General features: G+C 36.1%; 1 protein-coding gene across 6 annotated transcripts in view; it reads right to left on the bottom strand.

Annotated features, from left to right (window-relative positions):
- Positions 1 to 2,003: 2,003 nt before the first annotated feature.
- Positions 2,004 to 12,110, bottom strand: part of Ih (hyperpolarization activated cyclic nucleotide gated potassium channel Ih) — a 138,605-nt gene continuing 128,498 nt past the window's right edge. For all 6 annotated transcript variants that reach the window (XM_071769642.1, XM_071769644.1, XM_071769640.1 and 3 more), the window contains 2 exons: positions 11,194 to 11,329; positions 2,004 to 10,954 (listed from right to left, as the gene is read on the bottom strand). In XM_071769642.1, the coding sequence (XP_071625743.1) occupies positions 10,808 to 10,954; positions 11,194 to 11,329 (283 nt within the window). In that variant the 3' untranslated portion in view covers positions 2,004 to 10,807. The remainder of the gene's footprint in view (positions 10,955 to 11,193; positions 11,330 to 12,110) is intronic.

A 12,110-nucleotide genomic window follows, 5' to 3' on the forward strand; every position in this document is an offset into this window, starting at 1 on the left:
TTGTGCCTGGAATCGAAAGCTTTCTCCCTTGCGAACTCCGCTGGCTTATTGCAACGCGCGACATCATTCGTTTTTCATGTTTTTCTCCTTTTTTTCATCACCGCACTCTCTCGTTCTCGCTCTCTTTCTCTCTTTCTCTCTTTTCTCTCTTCCATGTATTGTCCGCTTGGCTTATTTACATACTATATTAGGCTTCGGCTGTACACGCGGATATATACCCATATGTATATTCAATGTACATAGGTACTCAATTCCCATTCGTTCTCGTTTCTCATGAGCGGTAATTTACAATAAACTAGTTTGACGATTTCGTTCTCGTCGTCACCGTCGTCGTCGTCGTCGTCGTCGTCGTCGTCGTCGTCGTCGTTGTCGCTGTCGCTGTCCTCGTTTGAGTGTCGCATAATTTACTAATACACACGCAATATTCGGCACTCTCGTTTCCCAAGCTTTAAAGCGTATGCATAGCAATCTCTTGTTTTACAAAGGTCGCGAATACACGCGAGCACACTTAATCGCTCAATCGCAGTCGCGTTCTTATTTGGACTGGAGCAGTTTTTGGCTCGTTTTTGATAGGATTATAAGACTGTTCGAGTTTTGCAATCTAAAGACCATGGATTCGTTTATTACGACGTAATTATTTTCCAAACTAATCGGTTCGATTTATCATTTGCCACTACATGAACTGATTTAGTACGAAATAGATTTTGGAATAGAAATATTCGAGATGAATAAAGAACTAGGTAAATTGACACTTCAACATAATTGTATATTTTACATTAAATTATCTTTTTAAAAATTGCTTAAAAAGCTAATTTCTATACGATTCTATTCTTTTATACGATTACATTTTGTAATTTTTAACATACTTCAATTTTTATAAAATTTACAATTTTACAGACATGTGAATGCATGGTCCTCAGCAAGCGATACTATCGAAATTTGAATTCGAAAGAAGACAAACTCGAATGCATTAATAAAATACTCCTCAACGTGCAAAAAAAAAACGATATGATTTTATGTACTATCAGCTCACCAAGAAAAATTTATTATTTCATGAACAGTAGTGCAATTAAATTCGGTTTGAAATTTTATGAGAGAATTCTTGGTGCAATGTAACGCAATATATAGCGTTGAAATGTAACAAGAGTAGCGCTGTAATTATATACCTATACAATCTCGGTAGATAATTAAGTTTAGAATGGAAAATATTATCATACCTGGAATTACCCCGATATTATCATATTTATCGTCCCATGTTGTGACGCAACGCAATCAATATCGACGTATTTGATGATAATCGTGGTTTCGCTGTATGACAAGCATCGTATTATATATCAGTATTGATTGCGAGCTTTGACATAACCGGCTTCTTTTTTGCAACGAATTTGTTTGATAAACACGAAGAAACGAAATGTTCGCGAAGATATTTTGAATGAATTGTTTTACATGAAATGCTTGCTGCATACTTATCACCAAGTTTTTAAGTGAGATACGTATAGATGTTTCTTATTTGTACCCCAAAAACACTCTTTCATAATTTGAAGTCTAGAAATATAATTATGGGTAATTTATGTTTAAACGAATAAGTAAAGAGATGTGTGAAAATTTAACACAATTTTAAAAATTAGAATATTTGCAATTATTTGTTTTGTAGTACATGTCAAATTCAGTATCTAGATTTTTAGAGCATTTATTGACATTCAAAGTTTAAATGTATTTGTTTAAATGTATTAAACCAAGTTAGAAAAGAAGGATTAGTAGAAAACAGTTTCACATTAATTAGTCGTGTATTAATCATTTACTCACACGCTTCTGTTGTACTACAAAAACAAAACTAGTAAAACGAAGTTTCCTCTATGTTTTCACAAAGTTACTTCCTATGTTTATTTGTAGAAAAAGCTACGCACAAAATTGTAATGCGATATAATACACTCACATTCAAGAAAACTTTACATGAGTTATAGGATGGTACGAGGAGAAATTAATTTCTCGAACAGGCAATACTAATTGCACCAAAGTATTTATTCTTAGAATAAATAGCAGCGAAGGCACTAAATTATATTAATATCTGTTCATTAATGATTATTACGAAAGTAAAGTTAACATTTTATCAGCGTAATGCCGTCTAGAAACGAGGACAGTCCCAGAAAGTCTATTCTTTAAATTTTTTTACAAATTACGAGCGTTATCATATTTTGCGATACGCGAGAAAAGTGTTACGTAGATCCTTTAAATTTTACATTTCATTTGATACGTTTCTTTCGCATTTACCTTCTATTATGCGGTAACGTAAAGTCTTTGCAAAATATTTATCGCAAAGCCGATTTGGCGAACTAACGCTGCAACAACGAATGAACAGATTTTACGCTGATTGAAATCCTAATTATGACACTCGCCAGTAACTCATCACGACCGAGAAATCAGAGTAATGCATTCGCAGGCGTTTACGTTAGTCGCGTCGTAATTGCGTGTGGAAATCCTATTGACGAAATATACAAACGTTTGCCTTATTTTCGCCGACTTCAGCATAAAGACATCGTTTACTTTTTCCCACTACGTGATTAGCCTTAGTACTTGTTTCTCTTGAAATTGTTCTCTCCGCTACTTATACGATTTATCGCGATTGACTTCACTGGTAGAACGCGTGTCGCTTTGTAATATTTTATTTGCAATTCATTCTATATATATGTACAAGTCTGTCCGCACGTCCGTGTACATCCAGTAACACGACCATTTAATGCGTTATTCGATAGCGACAGTCGGAAAATAATCTCCAGCGAGAAACACTTCGATATGGAAATTCTAAGAGTCAGATAAGAAATGCAGTCGTCGTCGTCGTAGTCGTGCGTTTTGCATATTATTTAGTTCGTGAAGCTTCGTTAAGCACGGACGTATTGCAATGTACACGTACGCGCGGGCATATTTAACATAGATTACATTATCAGTGATTAAATAATAGCATAGAAAATAATTGTTTTCCTCGCCACAAAGCTAGAGTCTTCCAACTATTTTGCCATTGACCTTTGATACTTGATATTGTTTTTTTACTCTCATTTTCTTATACATACTTTAGTTCTTCAACTAGTTAGTCGCTTGTGTGATACTGTATGAAATCTCGGAGTATGCATGTACGTGTGTGTTATATGTGTGTATCTGTATGTTGGCTGCACGTGTATATGCATTCACGCTCGTCATGCTGTATCCGATTGTTACGTATGCAGGTGCATGTATAATTTCGTCGGCAGGCAGGACACAATACGTGACGATATGCACTAAAAAAAAAGACGTTCTTCTTCAGATAAAAACTAAGAACGCTTTTGAGTAAATGTCATAAAATATATTGCTGCAGAATGTATGATATCTTAAATAGTATGTCATTATTAATAATTTGATTTATTAAGTGGCCGAGTTTCAACAAGTGATACCGATATGAATCGATAATACCGAAACACGAAGTTTGTGTTGTCAGAATTTGAATCTTATATTTGAGTATTGTTTGAGAAATCCTTTTAATCGATTGGCATCGTATTGGCTTAGTATTTGCTTAATCCCACATGCCTGAGAAATTTGTCTAATTACAATCGCGAATATTGACGACGGAACTAATTGAGAAATACTACATATTGCGCGTATATTTACATATGCTTGTAATGCTGAAAGGTAAAAATATTATGTACGCACGATTTGAACAGATTACCTATTTCGACCTAATCAGTTGGAGATTGCGAGAAATAGTTTTGTATTATAATTGAAACAACTAATAACCGTGCGTAATCCATTTCCATGTCTTTTCAAAATCGCGATTGAGATATAAAGAAAAGATTCGCGAGTAAAATCAATTAGATTTCTTTATATGTTCTCTTTTACATTAAGAATTTTCCATCCTATATTCTTTAGTATCTAACGTTTGCGATTTTTCTTTTTCCATCATATGTGTTAAGGCGTGATGACATTTAAAATTAAAATGTTTAGAAAGAAATAGTATTTTCATACTGACCCTTGTCTGTTTGACTCCTTTTTTTTTCTACGAGATGAACTCTGGAGTTTAATAACAGATAAGAATAGTAGAATTCAGCTTTTTCTTACGCGAAACGTTATGACGTAGATAGAAACTAAATGGACGGGTGAAGTTGAGTATTGCCATCGATGGTATGTACATGATTAATGATCGCTCTTTCACTCGCTAGAAGTAATTCAATCTTAATATAATACATTTAATTATATACTCTCACTTTGCACGCTTCATCCCTTACTTGTATTTTCGTGCGCTTCTGAGAAGTCTCGCATACACTGTTTTGGAGTGATTGTTCAACTTCTATCGGTTATTTGCTAACGTAATTACACGTATAATATCTATCGCGATCGATCGCGATCACGGTATATCTTATGCGTGCACGCGGTGAATGTAGATACTATTTTCTACTTATGTTTTTCATTTGATGTGCATTGGCTTTTGACTCATTTGCCTATTGTTTGTTTGTGTGTGTGTCTCGTGTGTTTGTATGTACCGTGTGTTATGCGTATGACATGTATACTTATTATAGTTATATACCTTCTCCCCCGTGGTATCTCAATTATACAGTAACATTTTGCTAAGGCATTCGTTATGGCAAGTATATTTTAAAGGTGCCGATGTCTAAATACGCGCGTGAAATACTTCTCGTACACTTTATAAAAGTATAGTCGGCCAGTTAATTCCCTAAATATATATAATATAGCCAGGCTAGGATCGAATCGGTTTTAAAAAGAAACGACGACCCCCCGTTAGAAAAGAAGTGTGACCTCGATTCGAATTTATTTATATATTTATATATATATATAATATAGGTATGCGGCTTGCACATTCGCGGCCCGCGCTAATTTTTTTTCCCTAATCGCATGCAGTTCCTCCAATCTAGATTTGTACGCCTAATTATCCCGTTAGTAAAATATATCGAATTGCAAATTGCTACGTAAATCGCAAAACGAGAAGAAGTTATAGATCTCGAAAAGTACGAGTGTGTGTTCCTTCGGCCAGAACGCATACGGCTACTAACTTTCACCCGGTATAAAGAGTGACGCCTAAACGAGGTGCAACTGCATCTCCGAGATGTCGTACGATAGCTTGAGATATTCGTACATACCAAGCGTTATTAGCTGAAGGTCCGATTGATTTCCTCGTTCGAATTAATTAAACGCTTGCTATTAATTATTGCTTACTCACAGCATGAGCTGACCTTAAATGAAATGCGCACAGCAGCGTAGAATGACATGGTTCGTGTATTTATTATTACTTTATATTTTTATGGCACATGTTAGATCTTTTGCGAGTAATGGCGTAGCGTAACTGAAAGTATTCGTTCGCGATTCGAATTACTATTGAAATTTAAATAGAAATTTCCACGTAAATTCAGGTAAACCTGTTATAAAGTTATTCATTTTGCACGTATTCAACGAAAGAATCCAACTATTGGATTCTTTCAATATTAATATTTTCAAATAATCGTAGATCTTTAAGGATACTATTGCACAAGCTACGCCATTAGCATCGCAAGAGATACCGGCAATGTACTTCTAGAGAGAACCGCAACATTCGTACTCTGCCATGTATTTCATCCAAATTTTCGTACGATCTCTGCAGCTAAATTCCCGCAGAAAATTTTATTTTACAAAACGTCAAGTAAATCTTCGAATCGCTAAAAAAAGACGGAAGCGAAGACGCATAGAAAAATTGAAGCATCTCATTGAAATATCTTTTCCCTCTCACATTCTTTGTCCAGTCTCTAGCAAGCTCTCACTATAACTGATAATCTTTTCCCGCACAGTCCGCTTTCCTTCGCACGCTCGAAAAAACGATCGTAATTACAAACGCAATAACGTGTAATAGAAAAAACGTCGGTAGATTCATACCAGCGCCGCAACAGCGTACATACATATTCATACCATAAGCACGACGTCGGATTCCCGCTCATGGTGTGAACCCTGTAGAAAACTCTTTCGTAGAAAATTGACGCTAGGGTAATGTTTTCTTCATTTTATTTTTTTTTTTTTTACAAGGCGTACTGCGCAGGTTTCTCTAGGCTACTCACACGGTGTCACGATATTTGGAGAGATTTAGAAAGAAGCACGAAAATCGAGAAAATTTTGAAATATAATTTTGAATATGAGATTACGCAGTAGATATATATTATCGAAACGGACATAATATAAATTCGATGACAGTGTCGTTTAACGCGACGTTTGGCGAAGGATCATCTGCTGCTCTTCCGATCGCGAAGTTCGGTATGCGGCTATTGATGGCTTTTTTACAAAAAAAGAAAAATTGTGATTTGTAATAGCACCATTACATTCGAGCAACTCTTAGATCTACGTGATTACACCACTTCTGTTTAATACTGTACAAGAATTACCGCACGCGCAAGCTCTGATGTGTGCATAATTCGTTGTTCCAATCACATTTGATTTTCGAAACAATTCTAGAAAAACGGAAAATGCGGATAAAAAAAAATGATACGTTCATATTTATCAAAGTCGCCAAAGTAACGTTATTCAATTGCAATAATTTTATTCAATAATATTGAAGATATATTTAATAGTGTGTAAGAATGAAATTTTTTATCAGAAATCGTTTTTATCAGAAATCGTAATCGTTCCGAGAGTACCGTGTCACCGTGCAAGAACTGTTGAGAAACGCTTAACAGCGGATCATCTAATAGCATTTCATTTAGCTTTGGACAGTCGCATGTTTCTTTGTCGATCGTTCTTACAGTTTTCGATCCTTGAAACCGGAAACGGAAATAGTAAACCTACTTCGAAGAGAAGATAATTTTAGACGGTCGTTCTGTCGTGTTTATTTAGCGCGAGCGAGATTACCGATGGATACTCGAGAGATGTAAATACGTGGAAATTTTGTCCAAGCCTTAAGTCTGCTTTGTGAATTGCAAAAGATCGGAGATTCTAAAAAAGAAAAATAATAAATGAGCACGATACGCTATGCCAGTCAAAGCGTTTTTACCGAGCGCGCTGTAAAAACAATTCTCGCATCCAGCGTGTATACTTTCGCGACGTCTTTCAACAGAACGATTGATATGTGAAATTTGAAACAGCCGTTTACGATCTCTTCCTTTTCCTCGCAGCGTCCCGTTCTGCATGCTCTATGTAGATCGCAGCTAAATTGACGCACTTTAATCAGCCTCGGACGACAATTGTATCTCTCGCAATCCGGTGCACGCTATTCAGAGTTAATTCCTTGCAACGAATGTAGACCTGCGTTTCTCTCTATATATATATCTCTTTCTCTATTTTTTTTGTATCCCGGGTTTCTTACTGTCGATTCACTGCCAGACACTATGTGCGTCCATTTCCGATTTCCGGATCTATCCCCCTCTCTCCCCTTTCCCCCCTGAGCCAATATTATATTCCGCTGTTCACGCGCGACCTGACCTCTCAATACAAAAACTATTCACCTCTTTTTTTTTGTTTTTATTTAATAAGTGTCTCACTCTTGTCTGTTAGCGTTTACGGAGTAAGGTTCACACGTCTCAAATAGTCACACGATCTCTCTAATCCTAAAGAGTTGTTCTCCCCTATCTGTTTTTTTTTTGTAGTGCGCTATAGAGATGCGTATCTCCATATACGCGCATGTACGTATTACGTACGGTATTATGTACACGTAATATCTTGTATGTGTATGTGAGTTGAGTACTAACACAGCACTTCCTTGCCGCAGTTTCTTTTTCTTTTTTTCGTTTTTATCGACATAAGTAGACAGTGGCTAAATAGTGTCTATCAGTTTAGCAGTGGTAGTAAGAGAACAGCTTCTTCCTTTGTTTCTTTTGTATACAATCACTTCGTTCTTTCCCTCGCACTCGTCTCGGAGCACAGTAACAATGTTTTATGTATATGTATATATATATATATATATATATATATATATATATATATTTTTTTTTATTTATAATATTTATATAGCGTACCTCTTAGGCCCGAACCGGCAGATTAATCCTAGACCGTTCGTACAGATTAAACTATAAAAACGTCGATCATGCGGTCTACGACTACTCTACCATTGGAATGTTTTGACCTCTCGTACGCATTCTCTCTCCTTACACTCTCTCGTGGCTATTATATAGTATTTATATATATATATATATATATATATATATATATATATATATATACATATTTTTAGGATGAGACGTGTGTTGAAGATGTAAATAATGACAAAAACTATGTCTCTCTTACATGAAAAATAGGTACTTTTTTCTTTTTCATTTTCTCTCTCTCGTTCTTTCTCTCCCTCTCGCACGCGTGTGTAAGTGTTCATGTTTACATATGCATATGTATGAAACGCGCGTCTAGACTCTTACGTGAAGATTATATGTACATGTATTCGCGCGATAACGTGTATACGCGTCAACTAGAAAAAACGATCGGCTCACTCCTTTCGATCGTGCGCCCGTTAATGGAGTCTCGTCATCATACAAGTAAAAATAACATTCGGGCGTTATTTTTAATAGAGGATGACCGATTTACTTTTCACGCGGAAGGGAGCAGCGCAAATCTCGAATCTGAGAGAAAATAAAAGCGAATGGCTGCATTCGATCGCGTGGTTACTAACGTCGAAAGGATGTTTCTTTAATCCTGAAGAGCCCAATACAGATACTAACATACTCTATTCGAAATATTTTATATGTGAATTGCCGAAAAAAGTATTTTTTAAAAATAACTTTGATAAAAATATATTTGCTTTGTTATAATCTTATAGAAATTTAGGAGCACATTATGTTGTGAAGTACTACTACAGCTTGTGCTCTTCGGGATTAAGAACTAAGGAGCACGTTAGGATTTATAGTCGTGAACTAAATTAGTACTATAATTATCTTTCGAAAACTTCTTTACGTCGAATCCTCTTCTGCTAGGAGGTATTTGAAATAAAATACTTTGTTTGATTTCGATTAGCGTCTATAAAATACGCAAAGCGAGATCGATCGGTATGGTTCAGTTGGCCTCGAAGATATTGGTAGTTATAAAACGTTGTCTAAACGGAATACAACAGATCAAGCTCCGCGGGGATTGTGATGTATAAACTGCTTGTAAGTATCGGTTTAGTCGGTGTCAAACCATTTCGCACGTAGAGCTGAACATTATAGGGTTATCTTGCAACACGATATTTAACCACTATGCATAATACTTCATACATATGTATATCTGTACCTTTTTTTTTTTGGTAATTTATTTAGTTGCCTAATTATGCGGTAGTGGTGTAGTAATCATTGTAAGTAATAACCGTAACAATAATAATAATTTATTACATAGTATTTATAGCTTCTTTTATAGTACATCGCGTTTTATCTTGTTTTCATCTCATAAAAAGATACTTTGCTCACGTTACGCTTAATATTCATTCATTGACATATAACCACAGTGGCCCGAAGGACTCTCAACAAGTAAACACAGCCTTCAGGCCCTCGGTAGCATTTGTAGAACCGGTTAATTCGTATAATCGCATCTCAAACTCTCTCTCTCTTTTTCTGGATTCGTCCGCGGATTCTCAAATGCGCGACCGTAATTTCCCTCTTACCGATCATATTTCTGTACCAGGACGGTCTATCGAATGTTATCCGACATTGAGTCGCAACATGTAATCTTCACTCGGCTTTAGTGCCGTTAATACTGTTGAAATGAATTAAAACGTAGCGAAATAAGGGAGGTTCTATCAAAAAAAGCGAGGTTACAAAACGCAAATTTATTTCGCGTCTGAAATCAGAAAAAGAGCCTTCATCGGTAAGATATTTCTAGCTCATCCTACGTGAACCTTTTCTTTTCTTCGTTTTTCTATTTCTTTCCCCGCACGGAGTATTATACATTATTCGTTTCACTTATTTACGCGGCTCTAATGCAGTACAAAGCTAAAGATAAATCGCGTCAACTTAATCGGAATAATCTGGTCTTAGGACATACGATCTCTCTATGTTAGTTGCCTTAAAAAAAAAAGATCATTCTAATTTCTCACGTAGATTATGTTGTTTTTTTCTTTTTTCCTAAGGTGCGAAACGTCAACTTACAAAATCACAGAAAATTACGCATTGTTTACACTGTTACTTAGGATTATACCTAATTTTTTTCCCCACGATGTGGGACTACATATTCTCTATAAACTTCTAGGCCTGCTCTTCGTCGTTTTTGAGATCTTCATTCTTTGCTGCGTCCATCCATCTTTAATATTGCACTTGATGCGGCGCGGCGATTATTCTCAATGAAGAGACACGGCGTAAAATGCAGCTCCATGTTCTCCAACCGTGATACAGATGTTTCTTTTTTTTTCTTTACCTTGCGCTCGTGAAAGATTAAAACGTCGCGATTGTATGGAGTGTTTTGTCATTATTTTCTAAATAAAAGAAGTCGAACCAAGTTTGAAAGATAAAGGGGCCTAAAATGTAAAAGTTTTTCCTTTATTCTTCAAACCTTTTCTTTTCATCACGGAATTATTTTGCGATACATGTTTTATGCAGATTTTTATATGTCATTAATAGTATTTAAATATTTAATTTTTCGCGGATCTGTATCACAGTTGGAGCATAGGACCTCGATTGTGGCGGTTTTGCGGTCCTGGACGAAAATGCCGTCAGATTAATATAAGAAGGCGCTATAAATCGATTGCTAAAGGACTACTGCCATGGCCGATATCTATGTATAGACCGTTGCTATAGGATCGCCCTAGCACCGAGCACAAAACCACCAGCTGTCCTATCGATAAGAAAAGTTCCATCGTTCTTCCAACATGGAGCCGTTAGTATCTCTGCATATGCTAGTAAAACGAGTGTCGTCATTGATACGAATCCTTGTGGAAAGTGTCGCTCTTGTGAAACATTCTCCGTCCTTCCCTCGTAAGTTCTTGGCTCGCGAAATTGTTCTCAGACTTTGGTCTGGGCAAGAGGCAACCCGGCAGCGTTCTGAGCTCCATACTATGTACCTGAAATGATAAATTTTACAAGATGACTCACGCGCGTCCGTTTATTTTTGTAAAGATATCGGAACACCACAGGACTAGTCTCGCCCAGCCGTTCAGATTAGGGACAAGTTATACAATCGATAAGATTAAAAAAATATAAGAAAGTATTTCTTTTTTTGGCTGACAAAAGAAGCGCCATAAAAATGCGTGTATTCGTAGCTTAATCGTAGCAGATTTTACAAATTCGTTCGTATACTTACTGATTCCTCACTGGCGCTAGCATGGGCGGCCTGCTCCGCCAGCGCATTTACTACGGCGTTTATCGTTTTTGATTCGCTGCCAAGATCCTCCTCGCGATGAGCCACCAGATTAGGATTCTTCCCGATCTTGTTTAGCCTACAAAGAGATGTGATGATTAAGCGTAGGGAACGTCGCACGGGACATAACCGACTACTATTCACATCAAATTCTAAACCACTTAGCAGCACATTGATTCGTCCGTTTCGTGGCGCTTTATAACACCCGCCGCTTATCATCTGTACTCAACAGTGATTATTATTTGTTTCGATACTACTTGCACTGCTAAAGGTAATCGAGTGAAATAAACTGATAAAAAAAAATTAGTTATTTTTGCCACACTGGTCACGGAATTTCGTATTTCGAATGATATGCGAATACGTAAAATAAATAATAAAATAGCGAATCTCGATTTTCGTTCAAGTAGGAATTTTTTTTCATTCAAGTAGGTATTTTTTTTCATCGTAAATATTTTTTGCGAAAATCTTGTATTATTAAGAAAATAATTTACAAGTTTACGATATATAATTCTTTATACAATCAAATTTACATAAGAATCGTTCTACGCAGATGTGTGACAAAAATTGTACTTCAAATAATTTATAAAATATGTTATGCCAAATTATAAACAGAACATTATTATGTATAGTGAATGTGTCGAGAGTGTAAAACTTTTGTCACGAAGTTAAACTGCAATTGTTATTTATTCAATCGGGTAATATCCGATTTCATGAAGTATGCACTATACTACATCGGATATTTTCCTTCTCATGCATATGAATATAAAACGAATTCCGTTCGTATCTTTGCATGAAAGATATTTCGAACGGATTTTAACCCTCTCAACTCATTATAAATATCGTAAGTTAGTGCGCTTTCA

The sequence above is a fragment of the Temnothorax longispinosus genome, chromosome 2 (genome assembly GCF_030848805.1).
Source record: "Temnothorax longispinosus isolate EJ_2023e chromosome 2, Tlon_JGU_v1, whole genome shotgun sequence".
Taxonomy (NCBI): domain Eukaryota; kingdom Metazoa; phylum Arthropoda; class Insecta; order Hymenoptera; family Formicidae; genus Temnothorax; species Temnothorax longispinosus.